Here is a 27318-nt window from a genome sequence, read left to right as displayed (position 1 = left end):
TTATACGTAGGCATGCTTGGTTAAAGGAGCAATCTCTGCCTGATCATGTTAAAGCAAAGTTACTAGATGCACCCATACAGCAGGATGTTTTATTTGGGGTTAAAGCAGAGGAGGTTTTAAAAAAATAGAGGACAAGGCAAAATCTATGCAGACGGTCAAAGATTTCTTACAGGTACAGCCCCCACGCTTCAGCAGAAACTGGCCAACAAAAAATTGGTCCTTTCCAGCTTCTGACAGACCATAGAGGGGAAATACAGGTGCCCAAGGGGCAGAGGACAAGCACAAATCCTTTACAAACCTTGCCAGTGGGGCACTGCAACACAGAAGGCAGGAGAAGACAGGTCCCAAACTACTAGAAGGCAAACACGACTTAAACCTCAAACTACCAAGCAAAACTCTCTTAGCAGCTCCCTTGGGAGGAAAATTAGCATTTTTTGCAGACAACTGGCGCATCGTCACAAAGGACAAATGGGTCCTAGACATTATCTCACAAGGATACAGATTCCATTTCCACACCTTGCCAAGGATAAAAGGAATGCCAAACCTGCCACAAAATCAATGGTCAGAGGCACAAAAACAAATTACAGCTCTTATGGACATGAGAGCCATTCAACTGGTACCTACACAGGAGCAAGGCCAAGGATTTTACTCAAGGCTCTTTCTAGTACCCAAAAAGGACAATGCTTGGAGACCCATTCTGGATCTTTCAATTCTAAACACCTTCTTGCAAGTACCCAAATTCAAGATGCTAACACTACAGCAGCTTCTTCCCATGTTGGGCAAGAAAGCATGGCTAGTAACGTTGGACCTCAAGGAGGCATACCTGCATGTCCCTATCAGACAAAATTGCAGAAGATACCTCCGTTTCATTGCAGGTTCAACCCATTACCAATTCTCTGCACTGCCCTTTGGCTTATCTACTGCGCCCAGGGTCTTCACAAAATGCCTGGCACCAGTAATTGCATACTGCAGACAAAGAAGAATTCAAATATACCCATACCTGGACGACTGCCTCATCCAAGCAGAAAGCAAGGACATTCTCTCACAACACCTGGCTTTTGTAAAACACCTTCTAAGTTGCCTAGGGTACACAGTAAACGAAAAGAAATCAAAACTAGTGCCCTCACAAAATATGACATTCCTGGGTGCCAGCTTGAATACAACAGCCCAGATGGCTTATCTGATGCCAGACAAACAACTACAATTAACTCAATACTTCAGAACAATGGCAACAAAGACCCAACTCCCTGCAAGAAAAATTCTGCAGGCCTTGGGCTTCATGGCATTTTGCATACTACTAATACCATTTGCAAAACTGCATATGAGGAAATTACAATGGTACCTAAAAAGCATATGGACTCAACACAGCCACAGCTTGGAAACAATGATACCTCTCATTCCCTGCTTTCAACAGGAGTTTCTGTGGTGGTCACAGGCATGTCACCTCAACAAGGGTCAGCCTTTCACCTTACCCCCAGCCAGGCAAACTATGACAACAGATGCATCGGACTATGACTGGGGGGCACACATGGCAGGACGGGTGCGTTCAAGGCATATGGTCTGCAGATCAAAGGAATCTGCACATCAATCAAAAAGAAATGCTAGCTGTACAAAATGCTTTGACAGCCTTCAAGGACCTCTTATATCCAGGACAGCTTATCATAAGGACAGACAACACCACAGTAATGTGGTACATAAACAAACAAGGGGGTACACACTCCTACCCTCTATGCAGGCAAGCAATGACCTTATGGAACATAGCACTGGCTTACCAAGTTCAATTACAAGCTCAATTCCTGCCAGGAAAAAAGAACACATTGGCAGACGACCTAAGCAGAAACATCATGGATCCCCACGAGTGGAAACTGGATCCACAAGTATTTGCAATGATAACTCAAAAATGGGGGCTCCCAGACATAGACCTGTTTGCCAGCCTCCAAAACTATCAGCTAACAAAAATTTGCACAAGGACTTTTCACCATCAAGCTTGGAAAGTGGACACGCTCTCATTCAGTTTGAAAATGCTGACAGTATATGCCTTCCCTCCATTACCCTTCTCACAAAGGTGCTGCTGAAAGTCAGGATGGAGAGACCTCGAATGATACTCATTGCCCCAGACTGGCCACGCCAGCACTGGTACCCACTATTAAGGAATATGGCCCTGGGCCCACCATGGATTTTACCACAAATTACTCATCTGATCACATAGCAAGACAGTCAGATTCTACACAGCCAGCTCAAAACCTTAAACTTGGCTGCATGGCAAATCACCTAAGCAACCAGCCAGCTCCTCTTTCACAAGCTGTTATGGATGTTATTCTGGAGGCCAGGAGGCCCAGCACCAGGAAAGCCTACTCAGACAAATGGAAAAGATTTTGTGCCTGGAACCAAGCTAAAGGCCAAAATACCCTTCAGCCGGACATACCTCAGATTCTGCAATATTTAACTGAGATGTTACACAAAGGGCTTTCTTTTTCATCTATTAAAATCCACGCCTCAGCTATTTTAGCTCACTACAACACGGATCCTCCCTTATTTTCACATCCACTCCTAAGGCAGTTTCTCAGAGGGGCCAAAAACATTAGGCCTCCCAGGAGCGCACCAACACCTACTTGGGACCTCAATTTTGTTCTGGAAAAACTTGCGCTACCTCCTTTTGAGCCAGCTTTCTCAGCTGACTTAAAATTTATATAATGGAAGACTGCCCTGCTGCTAGCAATTACTTCAGCGAGAACAGTCTCAGAGCTTCAGGCACTAATGGCAGTAGAGCCTTTCCTCATTTTTCATCAAGACTGAGTTTCTCTACGAACTAACCCCTCCTTTATGCCTAAGGTGGTATCCAGTGTGGCTCTAAATCAAACCATCCATTTACCCACCTTCTTTCCAAATCCACAGAACAAAGGAGAAAGACTCCTGCATTCCTTGGACATTCACAGGCAGCTACATTACTACTTGGATAAAACTAAGGTTTTCAGAAAAACTGACCAGCTTTTTATATTCTGTGCTACAGCATCACAAGGAAAGGCCATCTCAAAATGGACCATTTCCAAATGGATAGGACATTGCATACGTTTTTGCTACACCCACCATGGAAAATCAGTTCCTGCTACCATAAGGCCCCACTCTACCAGGGCAGCAGCTACATCTACAGCCTTCCTCAGGGGGGTGCCAACCAAGGATATTCTGGAAACTGCAACTTGGAGTTCAGTACACACCTTCACCAAACATTATCACTTACCACTTTACTCTGACTAGAGCTGGCTTTGCCACTGCAGTTTTGCAGGGCCTTCTATCCTCCTCTAACCCTGTTTGACTCCACCTCCCATCCTTAGCTTTGGGATTCTACCAAAGTGTGATGACTGCAGCAGGGTAACACGATGAACATAGTACAGTTTTGTACCTACCATAAATGTAGATGTTCGAGTGGATACCCTGCTGCAGTCCAGGATACCCTCCCTCCATCCCCTCTGACCCAACTCAAACCTTTCAATACCTTAAAATCTGTTACAACCTTTGTGGTGTATTTGCTTATAGCTGGAGGGATATTTTGTTTGTGCTAAAACTTTTTTATTATTGGTACTAGCTACTGACCACCTTTTGGGGGGGGGGGCACCTGACATCTGGGGCAAGAAAAACTGAAGAAAATGGCGTCGGATGCCTCTTGTATACCCCTGGCGCACTGACGTCAGGGAAGAAGCGACAGCAACCGACGCCGGACCAAGACTTTGGAATTCAGGCCTACTGCGGGACCGCCTGACGTCAGGATAACCCAAGTGTGATGACTGCAGCAGGGTATACACTCGAACATCTACATTTATGGTAGGTACAAAACTGTACTTTACGGGTCGGGTTCATGTAAGTGTACGATTGTGTGGACGTGAGGGTTAGGGAGGGTTAGGTGAGCTAGGGTTAGGGCACGGTTCAGGTAAGTGTACGATTGTGTAGACATGAGGGTTAGGGCGGGGTAGGTGAGTTAGGGTTAGGGCATGGATGAGGTGACTTGTGCGATAGTGACGGACCTTAGGGTTAGGGTTTGGGTTAAGGTAAGTGGATAGTTAGTGGTGTATGTATAGTTTAGTGTAGGGTTAGGTGCAAGATTTTAGGTGTATGTGTGTGGATTGCTGTTTCTTTGATTTGCTTGTGTTGTGTGTATGTGTTTTGAAATAGCAATTTTTTTCCCTAGGAAAAAATTCGCTGTTCTGAATGTTCAAGGTTTTAAATTTTCGATTCATAGGGTTCGATATTAGAACACTCGAAATTTTGAATGTTCGGAGTTCTAATATAGACCCTTTACCAGCACGTCAATAGCTGCATAGATGCAGCTGTACCTTGTAGGAACAAGTGCAGAGCAAACCCCGGAAACAAACCCAAGCTTTATAGTAAAAGGAAAATAATTTGAACAAAAGTAAGAATAATTTGCAGAATTTTGGAGCCCTTGTCACTGAAATAAACAACTCAACAGCTTAATAAAATCCAAAAAAGCCAAGTTTGACGCTAAAATAGCTGCCCAAACCAAAGACCAAAACAAGGCATTTTTTTAGTTATGTCCGTAATCTCAAAAGCATGATGCAGCACTCGGGTCCCCTTATCTGTCTGCCTTTTCTTTGTCTTTCCCAAATTGGCAACAGATCACCTCAGACTCTTTGGTGCTGTCATTTATCAGGGGTATTTTATGATAAGGAACCCCCCCCTTTCAGGAATTCTGAATCCTCCTCCAGACCAATACACTTTCCCAGAGGTTTTGCAGTTCCTTTTGGATCTAGGTACCATTTAACCTGTTCCACCCACCCAAGTGGGAATGGGTTTTTACTCCATAATGTTTTTGTTTCCTCATGCCTGGGATCTGGCTGTCCTTAATCAGGTGTCTCCTCGGCCAGTTTACATTATTTCAGAGAACAATCTGGTGGCAGATTCTCTGAGCGGATCCAGAACACAGGCTCACAAATGGATATTTCACTGAGATGAGTTTTTGGGTATAGTCCATCTGTGGGATATTCCTTTGGCAGATCTTTTTGCTTCCCCTGTGAACAGAAATTCCTGTATTCTTTTTGAGAATACTAAGTCCTCTTGCTTAGAAAGTGGACACCCTGTTTTTTTTTCCTTGGAAGGGAATGTTTCTGTATTCCTTTCCACCCCTTCCTCTGATGCCAAGAATTCTGCACAAGATCAAGCCGGACTTTCCCAGAATCTTGTTGATGACTCCCTTTTGACCTAGACAGCACTGGTTGCCCTTCTTTTTCATCTGGCCAGGGGCAGTCACCACAAGTTACCTCACCAGGTGGCTCTTCTCATACAAGACAAGAGATCACTTATCCATCCTCACCTGTATGCTGTTAAGATGACAGTGTGGGTGATAAGGTTTTGATCCCTTTTAGGCACCTTTTCTCTGAGGACGTGCTTAGGGTCCTGCAGGAGGCCAGGATACCCACTACCAGAAAATTATATATCTGTAAATGGAAAAGATTTTCTGTTTGGTGCCTCTCTCGTCAACAAGATCCCTTCTCAGTAGGGTTTCCTCTGGTTCTGTCATTTGTGTGATCTGTTCCATGCTGACTTGGCATATTCTTCAGTTAAAGCTCACCTGTCCGCTAGATCTGCTTGTCTGCCCTTAAACCATCCTTTGGCCTCTCAGACTGAGGTCAAGCAATTTCTGAAAGGCATCCTTCATATCAGACCCGTGAGAGCCTATTCCTCCTCCTTGGGACCTCAGTTTTGTTCTTGGAAAATTGACTCAGGCTCTTTTTGAGCCTGACAGTTCAGCTTCCTTGCAACTTTGTATCTGGAAGACTGTTCTGCTGTTAGCTCTTAATTCGGCCAAGAGAGTTTCTGAGCTTCAGGGTCTTATGGCCATTCTCCTTTTTCTCTTTTTCATTTTTCACAGAGACAGGTTGTCTCTTCGTACTAATCCTCCTTTTATGCCCAGGGTGTGTCCCTTAATCAGTCTATTCAGCTTCCTTCCTTTTTACTTTCTCCACAGTCTGCCAGTAAGAAGGTTCTCCACACCTTAGACCTAGATAGACAGCTCAGATATTATTTGAATAAAATAAAGGTTATTCACAAATCTGAGCAATGTGTTTCTTTTTAACTCAGTACTTTGGGTTTAGCTGTTTCTGAGCAAATCATCTCTACTGCTGGATTTCAAATCATCTCTTCTGCTGGATTTCAAAGTCCATTTACTTTTGTTATTCCATTCACAGGAAATGTCTTTTTTCATCTGTAAAGACACAAACTACTAGTGTGGTTGCCTGTTTTGGTGCCTCTTTCAAATGTCTGGACACCAATTCCATCCTTGAAGCTGCTATTTGGTCCTCTGTTCATATTTTTACTAAGTATCACAAATTGGATGTTATTTCCAGGGCCAGGGCAGGTCTTGCAAGGGCTATTCTGCATGGATTTGTAAACACTTCTTATATGCTTTTCTCCTCGCTGTTGTCGTATTAGTTCTTACACAGTCCCTTCAGTGAAGAATACTGCAATGGTTATGTGGAAGGATATAGTACAGTTGTGTAAAATTTTACCGTAACAGTAGTTGTCTTTCAATCACTGTTGCAGTACTCCCCCAATTATGACTCTTGCCCCTTTCTTTTGTTTCCCTCCTGGCTGAGGGGCTCTTGCTTTTTTTCCCCTCTTCTGAACTTTTTTTTTCTGGATGTATATGTGCTACATTTTCCTTGGAGTATTTATTCCTCCTGGGACAATTCAGTTCTGAGTATTTGCATCCGTACATCAGCTTTATGCTGTACTCTCTGTGAGGGCAGGATATGTGTAACAGTATGGTGTCTATAAATTCCAAAGGCTTTAGTATACTGGCCAGACATTGGGTTATCCATGGCAGGAGATCCTTCAGTGAAAAATACTTCATCAGTGAAGAGAACTACATATACTGTTATGGTAAGATTTTACACAACTGTACTTTCTTCAGGAAGGTCTGACTCAGACAAATTGTGTCAGAGTCCTGGACTAAAACTAAATGCCAAGAAATGCATAATAGTATCCTTTGGGGAGTCATCCACCCCTGGTAACTGTCATATTGACAACACACCTTTAAGAGTCGACCAAGTAGTCAGGGTCTTGGGGACACACACAGACGGTAGTCTAGCCTTTGACCATCATGTGTCTACTGTAGTGAGGAAATCATCCCATGTTGTATTCAGCTTATAAACAAAGGTATGCTGTCCAGGTCCAAGGAGGTCATTGTTTCCCTGTAATCAACATTCATCAGACCTATCATTGAGTACAATCCCCCCATTGGTATGTACTTAACCAGGCACATCCAACAACTGGGATGTTCCTCACTAAAAGAATACAGGGCATAAGGAACATGTCTTATGCAGACTGCCTCAAAGCCCCATCCCTGTATTTTGTTTCTTACAGGCTGTTGAGGGGCGATGTATGCTTGCTTGGCATGCAAGGCATTGTCAGACCCTACCCTGGTGGACCTCCTGCATATCTGAAAACAAACAGCACCAGAATTAACCCATTCCAAAATACCTAAACCTTGCCTTTGATATGCATAGGACCTTGCTCGTGAGACAGATATGTATTCCAAAGGCTGCTCCTTCTCTGGAGCAGGCTCCCCATCCATGTGAAAGAGTTCCCCCTTAACCCAGTCCAAGTGCAACTTGGACGTTTGGATGAGGAACAGGAAAGTCATCCATGGTGTGGCACATATGGCTCTAATGAACACATTCAGCTAGTGTATAGTTCATCTTCCAGGCCCCTGCTTGTAAATGTTTCATCTTCCAAGCCCCTGCTTACACTTATCAAGGGTACTGGAACTAGTCAGTAATTTGGGATACATGGCTAGACTTGGCCCGGTGCACCCCCTGTGAAACTATAAGAAATACTCGGTCTTCGGTTATAAAACCTTTGTGCAACATCAACAGAACAGTTTGAAGGGACAGGTATATGTCACAGAGGATACCACTGCTCCGAAACAGACTCCCCATCCACATAAAACAAAGTTAATCTGTCTGTTTTCAAGTGCAGTTTGAGTCTATGATAGGAAACAGAAAATTTACCCCAAGACTGCTCACTGTACTACTAATGGACAGCGGCGGTTCCTACATTATTTATCCTATGCATGTGCTGCCTCATTATGGTGTGATCCTAGTTATTCTCATTAAGGGTAATACATTATTATTGACCATGGGATGGGTAAGACCATTTTTTGCAAATGGAATTGGTTAATTCTAGCCCAAAAGGGTCAACTGACTAGTTGTAAAATGGCCCTCAAGGATATCTAGCCTAGTACTTATTTATGAACCTATAAATACATAGATTTTGATAAGAATTGCTACAATATCATTCCTTGGGGCCACATACAGACAGTAATCTAGCCTTTGGCCATCACTTGACTACTGTAGTGCAGAAATCATTCTGTGTTGTACAGCTTATAAATAAAGATATGGCATCCAGGTCCAAGGAGGTCATTGTTCCACTGTGTTCAGCATTCATCAGACCTATCCGGTTTAAAATGACTCTCAAGGGTAGCTAGCCTAGTCCGAGTCTAGAGCTATAGGATGTTCCCATCACAGAGTTTTTCTCCTCCTCTACCCTTAAGTGATACATGATTAAAGGGGAGAGCCATCTTCAATTTGTTTGTTTTGTTTTGTTTTAGCCGTACATAAGAAGCAGTTGGTTGACAGTCTGTCCACTTGTCTCTTAAGGCAACTCTGTAGTAGTAATATAGATAGAAAAGTAATAATAGCCCTACTCTCTCAGCCTGGATCATAACCTACTAAGAAATCTCTAATGACTGTAGCACTAGAAGAAACACTACATAAGATATTTATTAAACCAAAGTCTTAGATTCTTTACCCCATAATTGAGTATATTTGATTGATAGAAGCACACTTTAATGTACTGTACATTCTAATTCAGACTTGCTGTGTGCAATCTCGGCTTGTTTTCCTTATCCTGTGAAAAGTCACACTTTTTAGATTTCATATAAAGCAGTCAGTGCAGAGAATACTGCTCAGCATTAAATACTTTATAGTGATATACCTATATAGTGTGGTGCAGTAGCCATTGCAGGCATTTCTAGGTGTCATTTAAGGTATGTTTTCACAGTGTATGGATGTTTAGACTGTAGATCTGCTCTCTGACCTATTTACTGAATTTGAGACTAAAGACGCCCAAGATGTGGGAACCAGTATCTCTGAACCAGAGTGGAGACTATTGCTACTTATGCATCATTTTTTACACTGTTTAGTTATTGAAAGCATTCAGCAAAGCATGTGGGTGTGTTTTTCCAGTGAGCAGGTATGTATTCATCTGGCATGTTCACTGACTTGACTGATGGACTTGCAGTCAGAGGTATTGGGGAATGGACATTTATGTATATTTTTATTTATTTTTAGCTGAATGTCTGCATGCAGATTTTAATTTTTGCTAAGAAGAGGAGGAAATTGGGACAGTTAAATAAAAAGATTCAGAACTTAAAGGCATTACATTATGCCGTAACTTGTTTGCTCTGCTGCATACATGTCACTGAAAATGGTGCTGTTCAGAAGTTGAGACTGCTATGCTATCCGTACTGGGGTTGCGTTTATACAGAAGAACTTGAATAATTTGTGACTTTCAAGTGGTTAATATGCTGCATTTCTAACCAGTCTTTTCTGTATGTGAGAAAGCTAGTATGCTTCATGTACTGTACTTGAATAGGTATTTGGAAAGCACGTCTATTTCTGCCTATGGAGTATCACTTGAATGAAAAGTTGAAAAGAGGTATTAATTGCATCTGTGTATGTTTCAAGCGCATTAGTTAACAGAAGTAATGCACTATTTTTGGCATGTTCATCTCTCGCATGATTCATAGATCCTGTTACAGTTTCCATTGAATCTGTCTTCTCTTAAAACATTGTGTTTAGGAATGGCTTGTATGGCATTGAAAAGCAAAGTAGATTCCCCTTTTAATAAATTTAATGCAAAGGACAGTATACCTGGAGGGGGGTGAGCAAGTGCAGTATCCCCTATGAACATGACAGTGTTAGAATTACTCCCTGTACAACATTTTTTGGCAGCAAGAGCTTTAATGATATATACCTACTAAATATTTTGCTGTTTGTACTGGTAACCGCATTAACTGCTTAAATGTTTGCTGGGTAATAATAGTAATGTAAACTAATAAGTTAATTGTATAATAGCTTTTTGAACATCTGTATTTATCCTTGTATTTTTTTTTTTTTACTTCCCAGAGCGGCTCAGTTTTTACGCAAAATGGCTGATCCCCAGTCTATTCAGGAATCTCAGAATCTTTCCATGTTCCTTGCGAACCATAACAAAATTACTCAGGTAAAGAACAGTCTACATTATTGAGTTTTTATTGATATTTAACTTATTTTGAATATGTTAAAGTTGTATCAGATGCTGAATTAATATAATGTTTGACATGTTCTTATAATGTCTGAATTGCTGAAAGGAAAACTCTACCCTAAAACTAAAGATATCTGTTTTTTCACTCTGTCTTTGTTTCCTGACCTATTTAACACCTCAAAATCACTCTAAGTGCTTTATTTGTAATTTTAGCTTGTTTTCCACAAAATGGCTACCAATGGGGCTTGATGTATCAATGTGATGTTGTTCTCCCTCAACCCTTTCTCTTTCCCATAATCCTTTGTATGACTCATGCCAGACGTAAGGAAGTAACTGTGAATTGCCATGCCATTTACTGTACATATAATGGGGTTTGTGAGTGTCACTGTTATCTTCTTTACCTTCTGTAAAATTACTGCTTCTTTTCTGTCTCTAATCACCCTCATTTATGTTTGTCTCAGACCTTGTTTTACACTATACTTAGATGTTATCCAGCTACAGCCAGAAAAGTAGCTAAATTGCAGGCCTTTGTTCAGGGTTTTCTTTTGTAGTTCAAGAAGAATTGACAACCCGCCTCCACACACACACACACACACACACACACACACTACTGCAGAGGTGTTAAAACTGTCTCTGCATTCAGACCCTTGCAGAATCAATTCAAGTTTTATAAGGGTGTAAATTGCAGTCCCAATCTAAACTCATGTTCCTTCCTAACTGTATCAAAATTACTTGGCTAAAGAGCAGACTGGGTTATGGAGTTATTATTGAATTTTAATTTGCTTTCTTTATATCCTGTGTCTGAATAGGTATTGAATATAACTACACGTTAGAACACAGGATATGCCAATTAATTCCCATAGTTGCACTATTACTTTCATCCCAGAAAACCTTGACTGCTTAATCTCCTAACCTCTCCCTTCATATAAACTCATACCCACTGTTTTCCTATCTGACCTACCCATTGGAAGAGCTGAATAACATTTTCAACTATTATTCAAAAACAAAATATCCATAAACTACAGATACTAGTGTTAAAAGAAATAAAAATATAACAAAGGTGTCAGTGGAAACGCATCTTTATTTCAACAGCATATATATGTGACTGTTTTTTACAAATATAAAGATCTTGAACTGCATGCAATAATCACACAAGTGGACTACAGAAATAGTTAAAATATAGTGTAATCATTCTAGTTATAAATATCAGCATTCTTCATATTGGAAACAGTGGCAACTCTGATGCAGTCAGTGTAGTGGAGTGATAGGCCAGTGAGTTCCCATATGAAAGAGCAACAGATGAGACAGGATGCAGCTGAAGAGAATATGTCACAGGAAGATGTTCTGGAACTTTCTGTAGAATGCCTGCAGGAAACCGAGAACAAAGAATGTGCCCTCAGTTTAGTGGAAAATGCTCTAAGGGAAGAGTTGCTTGATTTAATAGATGCGTAGACATATTAAGATCTATGAAAGCAGTAAATTACAGAAAGTTAGTAAGACTCAAAATGTTACAGGTCTGATAAAACAAATGAACACAGTAATCAAGACTGTTAACAGAAATTCATGTGATATAACAGAAGTAAATAGGGTATATTACTGTGCAGCTAAATTAATAACAAACTCTCATCACAAAAGTACAGAGCAGGCTAAATTAATAACAGATAAACTCTCATCACAAAAGTACAGGGCAGTAAGGGAAAGGAAGGGGAGAAATCCAATGCCATTATGGAGGATTTTGAATAGAGAAAACTTTAAAGCAAATAAGATAAAAAGTGCCACTGTTAGAAGAGTATAGAAGGCAGATCAACAAAAGTACTTGGACACGATAAAAACAATGTGCATTAATAGAACAGACTAGGATCTATCTTACAGTATTGCAGATAAACTAAAGATGTCAGTACAGGCAGAAAAACTTAGAAGATAATCAGATAAATACAAAGGAAGAGTACAAAATAAGCAATTCATTAATGACCCAAAATAGTTTTATAGAGAATTGTGAAACAAGTCAAAAGGAATAGAAACACCACCAAAAAAAGCAGACACATTTTAATCTGGGCAAAGCCATAAATTAAAGTGGGGCAAAGGCCCAAAAATAGGGATAATTTTTAAATGTTGCTCTTACAAACATAGAAAGTTGATAGAATAACAGGTTTTACATTGGCATGAATTTTCTGAAGGATATGAAGTCTGAAACTCAAATGTCTCATTTTCTAACTTCAGTCTTTAATGATTTACCACAAATTTGCCAGGAAAAAAACTTATTTTTATGAAAAATGAACCTAAAATACGAGGCCAAAGTGTGGATATTCTGCAAAAATATGTACAGTTGAGAGGTATGTTTTGAAGAAATAATTGTGAAGACCCTGTGGAACTTAAAGATGCTGAATCGATAGAAGAAGTAAAAGAAACAGTAAGAAGTTCAGAAGTACAGGATATGAAATGGGATGAAGTAACGGCCAGAGAAATTGAAACAAAATTAAGAAAAGCTCCTTATTGGAAAACCCAAGGCCCGGATCCAGTACCTAACTTCTGGCTTAAAAGTATTAACATCTTTACATGAAGATTTAGCCCTTAGTAAGAACTGCTTATATGCACACTCCATACAGACTCCTGCCTGGTTAAACAGTAGGAAAAACAATACTTCTTAAGAGTGAAATCTGCAGGCTGTCCTAAAAACTATAGACCAATAATTTGTCTTCTGACAGTGTATAAACTGTATACTGGAATTGATGCCAATAGAATTTATAGTCCTTTAGAAGAAAACTCAGTCATGGCAGTAGAACAAAAAGGTAACCGAAGAAAGTCATATAGAACAAAGGATAATTTGCTGTTAAATAAAATTATAATGGAGAATTGTAAAGAGGGGGAAGAATGTAAGTATGGCATGGATAGATTAAAAAAAAGCATTTGGTAGCATCCCACATTTATGGATAAAGGAGTGTTTACAGATGTATAAGATACACCCTATGTTGATGATTTACATTACAGTGACCATGAAAGGTTGGCAAATCACTTTGCAGTTAAGCTACGATAGAGGACAGTTTATTATCCCAGAGATAAAAAATTCAAAGTGGGATATTCCAGGATGACTATTTGTCACTGCCACCGTTTTTAGTCTTGCCCATAACCTATTAAGCTGTGCACTTAACAGATTAGGTCTTGGTTACAGTTTGGCTCCCAGAAAACAACAAAGTGTAAAGACTTCTCATCTTCTTTTTGTGGATGATTTAAAACTGTATTGGTCATCAGATGAGGAGCTGAAAACACAACTGGACGTGGTCTTCTCAGATGATATAAGAATATCATTTGGTCTTGATTAATGTGCAAAAGCAACAAAGCAGGAAAGCTGTAGCACCAAGAAAATAGCATCTGGGACAAGAATGTGATATAAAGGAACCTGAGCAGGAGGAAGTGTATAAATATTTGGGAATTGATGAAGGATTGACAATAAAACGTGAACAAATGTGAATATTTTAGTAGACTAGAATTAATATTGAAAATAGCCCTGATATCTAGAAACAAAACCCAAGCTATAAACCAATTTGCTCTTCCTGTTCTAACTTAGTTTTGGGATACTTGACTGTCCCCAAAAGGTAGTAGATCATTTGAACAGGAAAATAAGAAAAATGTTTCACGCTTATCAGATGATGTATAAAAATCAGTGTATACCAAGATTATGTATTCCTCATTCTGAAGGAGGTATGGGCCTCTGCAAAATTGATTAGATGTATAGATCTGCAGTCTTAGGAGTGCACACACATCTGCTAACCTCACCAGATCCAAACATAGTGAAAGTTTTAAAACATGAAAAGAACAGTTCTAAGATGACTTCCCTTCTTAATTTAGCAGAAGCATATCTTTGTCAACCGGGAGTGGAAATCAAATCAGAAGAAGACAAAAGTAAGTCTGCAACAGAATGTGCCAAAAAACAAAAGAAAACATAAAAGGAGAAGGATCAGATGAGAAGGCAAGACGTGGAGAAAGGCATAGATGTAGTTGCAAGTACAGAAAACTCCTACAACAGCCTCATGTCAATCAGGATCTGACACAAGAATGATTAAGGAGAGGCGAATTTAAACCAAAAGACAAAAGGTTAACATTGGCGGCCCAGGGTAGTGGACTACTTACATGTTGGTTTACAAAGTCCATTGAACGTGTGAGTGAAACAGACAAATCCAGGTTCTTTAAAACAGAACTGAAAACAGTCATACATATTGTTGCCGGGTATGATGTGCTAATGGAAGAGGGCGTTTATACTGACAGGTATAGTGATGTGGTGAGACTGTTGCACTGGAGAGTGTGCAAACATGACTACATTTAAGTAGCTGAGACACACTGGAAACATGAGCCACAAAATATTATAGAAAATAATGAAGTTTATATCACATGAGATCACCCATTACCAACTCTTCAGAAAACAGATGCAAGAAAACCATAACAGGAGTAGCATTGATTGAAATTGGTACAACTAGGGATTACAGTGTTTTACGTACAGAGACAAAGTAATAAAATACAAGGATTTGCAGGCAGAAACGAGGGCAGTTCCAATAGAAGTAGGAGCCATGGGTCTTATGAAAAAAAAAATTACAGCCATATTTAGGTATGGTACTGATGCATGTAACTCTGTATGAAATGCAAGAGGAGTCCGTTTTGGGTACATTGTGGGTGCTGCAAAGAACATTTTTTACTTATGTCAAAGGATTGTAACAATACTAATTTCATGAACTTTACTCATACTTTGACTTATGCATGGGGTCCATTCCCATCATGGTATTAGAAACCCCAAAAATGTGGAGAAATTAAGCCGTGGACTACAGAAATAAAATATAAAAAGATATTGGTTATAACTAGAATTATACTATCAAGATTCTTACTGAACCGTAAACTGAAATTGTTAAATTAATTCAAGTCATTGTTGTACCATACCAAAAGTACTCTGCTTCCAAAATTTTAAAAATTGTAACAAGCAGTACAGATGCTGTAATTATGGTCCTGATCAGTGTTGCTTTGTCTACTATGAAACCCTGCAAGGGAAGCTTGAATAACCAAGTGTGAATCCATGTACTGTCATGTGACTTCTTACTTGTTGCCTGCCTTCTGTTGTCACTCATTATCTCTCCATAGCTCTTACACCGCATCACAGTTCAAGCCATGTGGAGTAATCAGATGCAGACACAAATGTATTTTAAACCTTCCCATTTCTACTTCTCTATCTATAGTAAGGATGTTGCCACATATGTAAAAGCTTTATGAACTAAATTATGAAACAGTAGGGGACATCTCAATGACAGTGTGTGTGTTGCGTATGCAATCCCATTCAAGGACTGGAAAATTCTCAGTGAAACACAAGTCACCATTTGCATCTAACCTGTTGAATAGGATTGGGCTCTGAAGCTTGTAACTCACTGTAACTGTACCTAAACTTCAGAAGATAGCCTGTGATAATTAGATGGTCTGGAAGAAATGGATTCAGCAGGGTCTCTCTCACATGATTCACAATTTTTGTGTAGCTAACTGACTGTATTAGCTATTTGAAAAGATCACTGTTGCCGCATTCCTTACTACTGGAACTTTACTGCTAGGTGTCCCCATCCATCTCTCTGCTCAGTTTTCAAGAGCTTGGGTTACTTCCTCCAGTGTGTGGCATGTGTCCACCGCTGAGTATGCTGGTATAAGAGGGGATGTAATCCAACTCCCATTTTAGAGGTTTCTTGCCTCTAAGCAGAACTAAGCTACAGGAGAGGCCATAGATAAGTATCCACTGGCCAAGAAATTTAGAGGTAGGGAGATATCTGAGACCAAACATTCCCTGAGTAGAGGTACAAACTCCTAAGCAAAAGCTAGTTGAGTAAGAGCATTCTCCTCATTTTATTCCCTGAAGCTGTCAGTCTTGGGCCTTACTCAGAGGGAAGGAATGGGATAAGGCAGCCGAAGGAAAGGAAGACCCCCATCCCAGTCATTAAGGAAGGGTTTACAAGAACACTTCTAGAGGGGAAGCTGATAGGGAGATGGTACTTCAAGAGTGATCTATTCGAACATCTATCATTATGGTAAGTTACTTATTCAATTGTGCTGTTTTCTTCGTTAGATCACTGTTGTAGTATTTCTAGCTATCAGGGCAAACCTCAAGTGCATTAGGCAAAGTGGGTGATGGAGAAAGAGAAGTGACATTTTGGATGACAATCATAGCATCTTTTGCAAATTGTGCTCTGGCTCTAGAATGTGTCCAGTTTGTAGTGCTTGGTAAAGGTGTTGACAGCTTCTAGAGTAGACTGGGTGTCCACCCCTTGATTGAAAGCCACCATTTTGCTGGTCCTGGTGCTGTGAGCTGTAATGGGGCCTTATGTCTGGTAATCCTTGTCTGTATAACAGAACTGAGTACATCAACAGGCATTTGGAGATAGCTTGTTTAGACATGGTTTCTTCCTTTTTTTTTTAAAGGGAGATAAACAGCTGGTTTATTTTATAATCTTTGGTAATATCTAGGTAGAAACTTAGCTGCCTGTGCACATCAAGGGTGTGCAGAATTTTTTTACCCTTATTTTGGAGTTTGGGAAAGAAGACAGGAAGCTGGATACTCTGTTTCAGATTGACTTGTGGTACTGTCTAAACCATGAAGGTTGGATTAATTTTTAAATCTTTACTGAATTACCACATAATAGGCAAACATACAGTTATGTAACGGAAAACAAACATTGTTAACATGTCCACATTTACGAATGTTATATGTCACATACGTGCTTTTTACACAGTTACCATGAATCCAACATTACATAAATTGTTCAGTTTCTGCCGTCTCTTAAACCTCACTCCTCGTCCAAAATATTATGCATGTGGTGTTCCCACAATTTCAATTTTTTATGTAGTTAGCTCCTGCCTTTTCTAAAGCTCCCATTTAAAGTTTTTATTTCTGTTACGATGTTCACTACTTCAAACAATTGGTGTAGATTTTGATTTCCATTTTCCAGTAATTGCTTTTTTGGCAGCCACCAGAGTTAAACTTAATAAGACCTTACCGTGTTAAGGAAATTCAGCTCCAGTGTCCTAGCTCAAAAAAAAAAAAAATGATTTCCTTATTTACACCCGTTCACTCACTCGATATTTCTGATAGAGTACTTTAAAGTCTGCCAGTTTATTACACTCCCAAAACATGTTTCCCGTTACCTCTTTTTTTCCCTCATCACACCTCCAACATTTGCCATCTACCCAAGGAAAAATTCTTTGGAGTTTGCTTGGGGTATAAAAATACCCATGCAAATATTTCCAAGCAAAAATCCGAAATCTTCTAGACTTTGTTGGATATTTGGGAGCCATACATATGCCATTCCAGTTGTTTCCTTGTGAATTGCTTATCGAGTCTATATTCCTAATCTTTTCTAAACTCCTCTGATTGATTGCTGTAGTTATTGTGCAATATTTATATGCCCTACTAATTATCCCCTTTTAAAAGAAACTTCTGTTCTAGAGTCAATTAGAAACTCTACTAGAGCAGGTCTTTCACTTAAGATTCCCCTTTCTCTTTGCATATACTCTTATCAGTCCCTGACATGGGAGGTAGTCTGTTGCCTGCATTTCAGATGTCTTTTTGGCTTCATCCTATTCTTTTACCTTTCCCTCTCTAGTTATTTCCTCCCAATACTTGGTACTTTTGCCAGTTTTCTTCAGTAAATTCCAGCTGCCTCTATCCTGTTCTCTGTATCCCTAGTCATGCAGTCATCCCTATCAGCAGAATCTCTTTTTCATTCTGACATTGGCTTAGTTCTTATTTCTGCTATGAGCATATAGTAATCTGTATAGATTCTGTCATTCTCCTTAAGGATCTGCATCCAAAGTCCCATTCTCTCCTTGTTTCTTGAATTTACTTGTTTTAGTATTGTTCCTTTCCACTTTGAATTATAGCTTTCTGCTTCTGTTATTTATGTGAGCTTTACTGGTCTATCTCTAAAGTATCCCTTCAAGTCAGGTATTCCTAAACCACCTTGTATTTGAAGGATTAACCTATGCCACTTAACCCTTGCCCTCTTCCCCTTTCATATAAAGTTATTCGAATCCTTATTAATTAATTACTGTGTAAAATTTCTCCACTGGTTGATGAAGTTATGGTTGACCTGTATATTAAAACTAAAGTGATTAAAGATATTTTCATTGCTTGTATCGTCCTGTACATGTCCAGAAATAAGAGATTCCAGTTTCTCAGTTTTTATGTTATCCTTTGTTTAGTCTCTTCCCACATATCCTTAGTTACCATAACAGTATCCGTTTTAACCTATACTCCTAAATACTTCATTTTATCACGTCCCCATAAATATGGCTATTGCTGAATCAATTCATGTGTGGGTATAAAGTTTACAGCTACAGCCTTTGTTTTGTCTGCATTAATTTTATATCCTGAAAAAAACAAACAAATTGAAACTGTCTCAGAATGTTCCCCAACACTGAGATATCCTTATTCTGGTTTTATTAGGTACAAAATCATCTAAAAAACTTTTCTTCATCACCATACCAGTTATATTCTTGAATTTTTGGGTCTCTCGTTTCTTTGCCAGTGTCTGTAAATGTAATGCAAACACCAAAGGGGTAAGAGGACACCCGTGCATGCTTCATCTCTTCAGACACAACTTATCAGAGAGGAACTCTGTCACTTTTTGCCTGTGATCCATCTTATATCCTCCTAGTTAACCTTATTGTATCAGGCAATGCAAATGTTTCCATTGCCTTACTCGTAAAGTCCCAGCTCACTCTGTCAAATGCTTTCTGTGCATGTAGACCCAACAGCAGTTGTGTTTTTTTTTCTTACATTATGCTTCCCGCTGGATTATCATTGTTCTGTTTATGTTGTCAAATGTTTGCCTTCCCTCCACAAAACCACATTGATCCATATCTAGCAATTTTGGCAACACCTTTGCCATTCCTTTAGCTATTATATGTATATAAACTTGGTTTAAAATTAAAATAGACCTATATGGAGTTGGGTCTGATGGGTCTTTCCTGTCTTTAGGTGTTACATCCACCACAGTTTTCTTCCAGGATGTTGCCTCTTCCCCTACTTTTAAAATACTGTTAAACAAAACCCTCCAGATACTCATCACTGTTTTCCTTTTAGCTTCCAAACTTCCTCAGGAATACCATCTATTCTTGAAGACTTTCCTGCAGATTGATTATACATCACTTTTTTATTGTCTCTCCTGCTATCATAACTATTAATTGTCGATCCTCATCTCCCTGTATCCTTAGCATACTGAAGTCTTCCAGAAGTATTTCCATTTGTACTTTTTCTTGATTTCCACATTCCTCTGCTTTATACAAATTTTCATAAAATTTCCAAAATATGTCTTAATACCTCTGCAGTATCTCTAGTTACGTTTCTTGTTTGAGGCTCCCTAAGTTTGGCAACATACTTTCTGTTGCCTAAGTCTTTGTGCTAAGGATTTTGTGTTCTGGAGCTGTTAACAAAAAACAGTTGCTTAACAACAATTTTTCCAAATTCCTGCTTATTATACAGCTACTCCCTTATTTTCTCTTTTGCACTTTGCATTTGATCCTCCTCTTGTTTTGAGAGATTTTCTTTATTCAACAGTACTTTAACCCTTTTCAGCCCCTTTAAATAATTCTTGTTACTTCTTAACTATATCTATTTTTCCTTTATTTCTACCCTATTTATTAAATCCACTTTCATTTTATCTCACTCACTATAGCTGTAACATCTGAGGAAATTTCTGTTTTCCCTTGTAGTTCTTGAATAATTTTCACTACCCATTACTTAAATTCCTCTCTAACAGGTAGAAGGGAGAAGCACCAGTGTCTGACTTTTACTTCATTACCCTGCATTTTTATCTTGGTTGTTATTGGAGCTGATCTGAAATAGTTACTGGATGTGTGTCAGAGCTTTCAATTAAATGCACGTGTTTCTGTTAAATACAGTTTCTGTCTAGTCTAGCCCAATTGTTGTACCTTGGAGAAAAGGATCATAAGAGGTTACTAGGCTATTGGCCCTGAGGCCCTAATAAGCCTAGCCAAGAGTTTAGCCCATGTTCAGAGAAGTCAGTACCCAATGCCCCTGTCCAGCAAGGACACTGGTGGAATCCCAGGGGTATATTTTCTGTTTCTCATCCAGTTATCCAGGTTGAGGTTAAAAAGGGTAAAGAGGTACTCTGCCTTACATGGGGATGGTGTTTATTCCATAGATGGAGGAGTCTCTGGGATACAAATCTGTCCCGCCAACAATTCCTGTTGGTGTCACAGACCAGGTTGAGGCCATGCATGTGAGTTACTCGAGTGGAGCTTGACTTGCGGATATGCAGCAGTCCCATTAAGGTGGGGTCCGTGATCACCTTGTATGCCAGACAGAGGTCACCTTTGAGGAGTCTTTATGAAACTGAGTAGAGGGATTGGGCTTTCAGCCTATCTGTGTATGGTAGATGTTTGAGGCCCTGGATTCGCCTGGTGGGAAACCTCTGAGGTCTGTCCCACTGCTGCATGTGCTTTGCGAGGTACATACCGAAAGGGGTGTTGTACGCCGTGATGGGCCTTATAAGGGAAGAATAAAGGGATGTTATGACCTCCTTGTCCCTGGATGAGATACCCTTACGTATGAGGTGGGCCATGTAGAAGGCTTTTCCGTACAATGGAAGCAACATGGTGGTCAAAAGTCAGGTTGCTATCAACCTGGATGCCCAAATCCCTCACAGCTGATTGCATGCTTAGGACATTGTTATTAATGTGATAATTTGTGGGGGTTTCGCTCTCCTCAAAGGGGGAAGATGTTACATTTTTTGGTATTCGGCTTGAGGCCATATTTCTGGCACCAGTCATTTGTCTGAGTGAGACCCTCTTGGAGGATGCCTACATCACTAGGGGAATTGATGACAGCACCAGCTTGCAGTCATCTGCAAACTTGGTCACCCATAGCCCACTGGTTTTGGCCCACACCTCAGAAATGTATATCCCAAATAACAGAGGCCCAAAGACCGAACCCTGGGGTACGCCACTTGTTATGGGTCTACTGATTGAGGTGGCTTCCCCTATATTGACTAGGTGGGTTGCATCAGTGAGCCAGTTTGCTTCCCATCTGATAACATATGGATTGATTCCTACTTGTTTGTCTATTATGCCCGAGTACAGAATAGTGTCAAAGGCTTTGGCCAGGTCAAGATAAGCAGTGTGCACCGTCTTCCCTTCATCTATGGCTTTGGTGACTGTCTCAAAGAATTCCACCCAATTTAGCAGACATGATTTCCCCTTGTCAAAGCCAAAGTGTGTGGGATCAAGTGTTTGGAGGGTGCCAGTGTCCTTGTCAATGAGGTCTATGATAATCTGTTCCTTGGCCTTGCAGATTAGGCTAGTTAGGCTGATGGTTCTATAATTTCCCGGATCAGTGGATGCTTCACCTTTGTGTAAAGGGATGACTGTGGCTGTCCTCCACTCAGCTGGGACAAAGCTGGTACTCAGGCTTTGGTTGAATAGGGAGCCTAATGGTGCTGCAAGTTCCTGCCTAAGTTCATGTAGGATGCAGCCCGGGATCTTATCGGGTCCCATGGAGGCTGTATTTTATGTCTTTGAGAGAGCAGTGATTACCTGTTCCCTGGGGGGGGGGCAGGTACTGGGGATGTTCTGATTTACTGATGGGTGGACAGAGAGGTGAATTTTTCACTGAATCTGTCAGCTAGCAAGTTTGATATATCTACGGCATTTATATATGTGGTGTCCTTGACCACCAATTCTGAACAGATCTGGGAACTTCCGTTGAGGTTGCGGACATATGTGAAGAAGGTCTTATGATTGTCTCTACTAGATTTGGCCAATTTGGACTCAGTTTGCTGTGGAGAATTTCACTAGTGCTCTTATTTGCTTGTTCAGGCTAAGGAGACATTGCTTCTAATTGGGCACCTGCTCCTTCTTGGTCTTGGACAGCATTTTTTTCATTTTGTTATAGAGTTTATTTATTGCAGATGTCAACCAGACAGGTTTACTCTTCCGTGCGGAAGATGATTTAGTCCTGTTGGGTATTCCTGATTTCATGCATCTGTCTATATAAATGCTCATGTAGTGCTTTGGTGTAGTTTTGGGTGTTGGTGCTAGTTCCTACAGAAGGGGGGTGGTGCTAGTTCCTACAGATGGGGATGGTATAACAGCTTCACAACCCATTCTCTCTGTAGGAACTAGCACCACTCCCTCTGTAGTTTTGGGTATTGATGCTAGTTCCTGCAGAGGGAGAGTGGGCTGTGAAGCTGTTCATACCATCCCTCAGGAGGCTGTAGTCAGTTTTGGAGAATTTTTATGTCTGATCATAGTTAGAGGGGGCTTGGGGGAGATAGTGACTTCGAAAGTGACCACTTTATGGTCGGATCTTACCAGGGAGGATGATACTGTAGGGATCCTGCAGTGGTTACTCCTGTTTGTTAATACCAAGTCCAAGATATTATCACCTCTTGTAGAGAATTGACTAGCTGTTCCAAGGCATTTGCATTGACAAAATCGAGGAATCTCTAGGCATTTGTGTTCTGACATGAGTAGTTCTTCCAATCTATGTTTGGGAAGTTAGCCACCCAGGATCAGGGTAAAGAGTTGAAGCTTGATAGGTTCGAACAGGTCCAAATAAGTGGATTGGGCGTCTTGAGTCAGATTTGGGGGCCGGTAGCTAGCTATGATTTGAATAGGGGTCTTGTCAATGGTTAACTGCACCTGGAGCGTCTCCTGTGCATCATAGTGTTTGACCAGCCTGGAGGTGTGTATGTCTTTAATGTGTATTGAAACTTCACCTCTTTTGGCTTTACTGCTCACAGTTTGGGGTCTGAATATATGATAGGATGAGTAATCGGGTAAGGCTGGGGTGATCTCTGCAGCTTTGAACCAGGTTTCTGTGACTGCACAGGTGTCAGCATTTTTCAGGGTAAAGACTGCTTCTAGTGAGTGCAGTTTCATGTTTAGATTCCTAGCATTTAGCAGAATGTCCTTTAATTTGTGTTTTGTTGAAATTTTTGCTGGGAGTTTTAACCTCACCACTTTTCCTAAAAAAAGGCACTATTGGGGAGGCAAGAACCTTTGCCAGAAGCCTGAATCTCAGGTGAGACAGATGCAGGCCATCTCTGGCAAAGCATTGTGGTCTGTTGATCATATCTTCCCAGGCTGTCAGGTACTGGATCCTCCTGGAATGACACCAGAAACTAAGCCAGTTGTTAAAATTAGTCATTTTCTGTTTGTATTGAGGCATCATTTTGGGTGATGGCAGAATGCTGCTTAAGGCTAGGGACATACCTGCCTGGGACACATAATCAGCGAGCTCAATCATGTCTTTCTTCATATAGTCCAGAGAGGTACGTCTCAAGTCATTCACACCAACATGGACTTTGACAGAGTCATAACAGTACCTGTTGTTGTGAGACTTGAGTGCATATGTGATATGGCAGATTCTGGCACCTGACAGACAACTAACAGTGACTTTCTCCTTATCCAGTTTAGTGAGAGGCACATCTGTGTGTCTCACAATGGAGTCTCCTATGACTAACATGTTGGGTTTATGGTGAAGCCTTAGTGGCTGTGAGACACAGGTGTGCGGACTATGCATGGTATGTGGTGTGGAGGGCTGTGGAGATTGCGTGTGGTTTTGCCTTGGAGGTCTCCTTTGTTTGGATATATTTATGTGGAGGACCTCTGCATATGTGGGTGTGTGTTGTGTAGGTGTGGGTGGTGTTTGAGGTGTAGTGATTGTGTTGACATCCTTTCAGAGCTAGATATACTGGCTTGAGGGGGAAAGAGCATGGACTGTAGGTTCCTAATGTAATTGCATCTCTCAAATTGTGTTTCTAGGTGGTAGTAGTAGATGGCTGACCATGTACATTCTCGGGATGCCTATATCAGCCAGACTGGCAGGAGAAACTGTGGGAAATTGCCCATCCGTGTTTATCAGAATCTCAGAGAGAAAGGCCAGGGAGAGCTAAGGGGTGGGCCTAAGGCCCAAGTTCTTAACCCAAAACTAACAGCTTAGAATCATGTTTATTTCATCATGGTTTGGTGTTTCCTACATTTTAACACCACTCTGGGACTATTTAGAGTTTTTAGATATTTTTATATGCAGTTTCTGACTCTGACCACATGGGGTCTGGCATCTTGAAATAATTCTGACTGTTTAGTCTCCCTCTAAGTATCTCAGAATGCATTGTTTGTCTCCAAAAAAACTGCCTCAGATCTGCCATGTTTTCCCTAAAGCTCCTGTCAGTGCACTGATTTTACAGGCATTCACTGCTGTGTTATAGTCCCCTACTTTTGGGTAAAATGTTATCCTTTTTCAATGACTGCTTCAAACACAAGCAGTGCAAATGCTACAGAACAGAATTGAAAAGTGCATTTTATTGCTCCTCCTTCTTAGAAATGCTGACTTGATTTTTTTTATGAAAGCTGAAATCTAGTTCTTCAAGTTATCTCCCCTTCCCCCTCACACCTACCTTCCCTAGCTGTCAAAGAGCTAAGGGTAATTTGACCCATTATCTGCATGTGATTGACAGCTCACAGCAAGTGACCAGACTAATGTACTGTTTTCTTGTCAGCCTTTCCTTCCTTACAGTGGGAGACTTTTTTTTGTTGCACCACTCCTGTCAAATTTAGAACTGGGAATAATCACTGTTTTACAAAGCATCAAACACCCACTTTTTTCCTTCCTATATGGTTAAATAGCTAACAAATGATGCAGTATAAACACAAAATATTTCACAGACTTGCTTGACATAACCCACATGAGTTTAAGTGGTAATTTAAGACAATTACGGTATTGCATACTTGTAATATGATGTAGTGTTGTCGATTAATTTTAACAGACATCTGCTTCTTATGTAAAAACATGCAATTAATGTCTACGCATGGTCATTGCAAATTTATGCTCTTAGTTTTTGCAGCTGTTACTGTGCTTCTGCCTGTACTTTGTCACATATAGGTAGGGCTCTTCAGAAAAGTGAGGTTATAGTTTGACATTTTTGCTAGGTTAAGAGTGGGCTGGGCAAGGCAGCCTTGACATCACAATGTGGGAGGTCCACTGGCTCTTCTATACAGCATGCAAATCAGGCAGGGATTGCATCACTTTGGGGGAGGAAACGTCCCGGTAGCTAGAGCAAGAGCTCTGGCAGATGTGACATCATCATCTCAGAGCCAGCTAGAGGTTTTTCAACTTGGTTTTGAAAGTGAAATTAAAACTGTACGGAAGTGTAGGAAGCCTAACAGGGAAAACAGTTGAGTGGATAATTTTTAAAGCTGCATGGGTGATTTTTTGAGGGTGCATCAATGAACAGGGACTAAAAGAGACAGCAGGTTGCGCAATCTGCTTTAATATCCCGTTGTTGTCCTTTAACAATTTAGACAGGCTATAAACAAGCAGTAATAAATTCAACAGAAAAGATACAGTTGAACATTTTAGGGAACAATTAGCAAGTAGGAGGAAAAAGCAAAATGGAGTAACAGACTAGTAAGAAGAAACGCAAACACAAATACAAGTAGCTGAATAAAGTGTCTTTTTTTGGGGGATTTTTTGTTTATTTTTTGTAATGTGTAAATATCGTCAGAGTGCCAGCTAAATTCACATCTTCCATACCAAATATTTTCATAAATTTCTTCAGAATTCAGTGATCTTGTTGTATTTTCTCTTGTATGTGTCCCAGATACATCCTAACTGTTGCAAATCAAGTTCCAATCACCGCCAGCAACTAATATTCTCTGCTGAAAGCTGACTACTTCTCCCCAAATTTTCTTATGCTTTATAATAGCAGTTTTAGGTGGAGTGTAAATGCATGCCAGCAAAATCATCCTCCCTTGCCCAATAGCCCCTTACTACCACAAATCTACCATCACTCTCGATTTCCCCTCTTCTGTCACTATTGGAGCCTCCCTAGCAATTAGTATAAGTAACCCCCTCCCTTTCCCTTTGTCCTGAATATTCTGCTGAATACCCAGCAAAAATCCTTTCTTTATCAAATTCACATGCTTACTTCTTTCCAAATGTGTCTTACGTTGCCTTAATGTTTGCACTGTGCATTTCTTAATTTGATTCAATACTCTTACCTTTTTTATCTATTCCTTTGAGGCCATTCATGTTCCAAAGTAATATGGGTAGTGTAGCCATTATGAAAAGAAGTTAATATTCCCACCTGTTAATATATGACAGCTTTTTAAAAATGTCTGTTTCCAGCTTTTGTGTTGTTGCATGGCAGGTTGAGCTTGTAGACGGTTGTTTCTTGTCATCTCCATTTGAACTTATGTAACATTTTACAAGACATTTTATTTTAATGAAACAGCCAATCAGAAGACCAAACACCCCCAGAACCTGTTAACTTAAAACACTCAACACGTACATTTTCAGATAATGAAGTTTAACCCTCCTGATAGGAACAATTATCCCAAATCGACAGTTGCACGCGCCCCCTCCCACACACACACACACACACACACACATGCATGTGCATATCACTTTTTATTAAGGTTATCCATGCTAATATGCATTTTAAAGTCTGTGCTCCTGCTTAAATTTATTTAATTGCTGTCTTTTCATTTATTATCTGCATTTTCCTCCTAGATGTGAAAAAACACTTGTATGCTTTCAGAAAAATTAAGCTTTAGCACTGAAAAAGTTTTGTGGCTTTTATTACTTCCCCCTTTAGTCAGCTTGTCTCCATGGAAACGCTTACTAATTGTATAGGTCTACGAACCTCGCAACTTAAACTGAGCAATTATTTGCTGAAGAAAGAATTTTCATTTCATTCAGTGTCCACATTAAATATTAGGTTAAGCCAAAGGCCTTAATCCAGACATTCACCTATGCAAAAGTAAGTGAGAATTTATCAGCTCTACAGGTATTATAAACTGTGCACCTTTACACCACATTCCCCAACTCAAGATTACAGCATATTAACTTAAACTTGCTTTTGGCCAGTCTTTCTTCTATTTCTGCATTGTAATGTTTACATTTTTTCAAACTAAAAAATAAAAAGGCACTTGTTTACTTTAGTATTTTAGGTTCAT

The 27318-nt window shown here is 40.1% G+C and overlaps 1 protein-coding gene across 1 annotated transcript in view; it reads left to right on the top strand.

Moving 5' to 3' along the window:
• Window positions 1-27318, top strand: part of CYFIP1 (cytoplasmic FMR1 interacting protein 1) — a 2370671-nt gene that overhangs the window by 526702 nt on the left and 1816651 nt on the right. Inside the window, exon 6 of the mRNA XM_044072062.1 lies at window positions 10200-10296. Coding sequence (XP_043927997.1) covers window positions 10200-10296 — 97 coding nt within the window. The remainder of the gene's footprint in view (window positions 1-10199; window positions 10297-27318) is intronic.

The sequence above is a fragment of the Protopterus annectens genome, chromosome 5.part0 (genome assembly GCF_019279795.1).
Source record: "Protopterus annectens isolate FY-2018-M chromosome 5.part0, PAN1.0, whole genome shotgun sequence".
NCBI classification, from domain to species: Eukaryota; Metazoa; Chordata; order Ceratodontiformes; family Protopteridae; genus Protopterus; species Protopterus annectens.
Note: the sequence above shows the minus strand (reverse complement) of the source record. Positions and strands in the feature narration are given on the sequence as shown.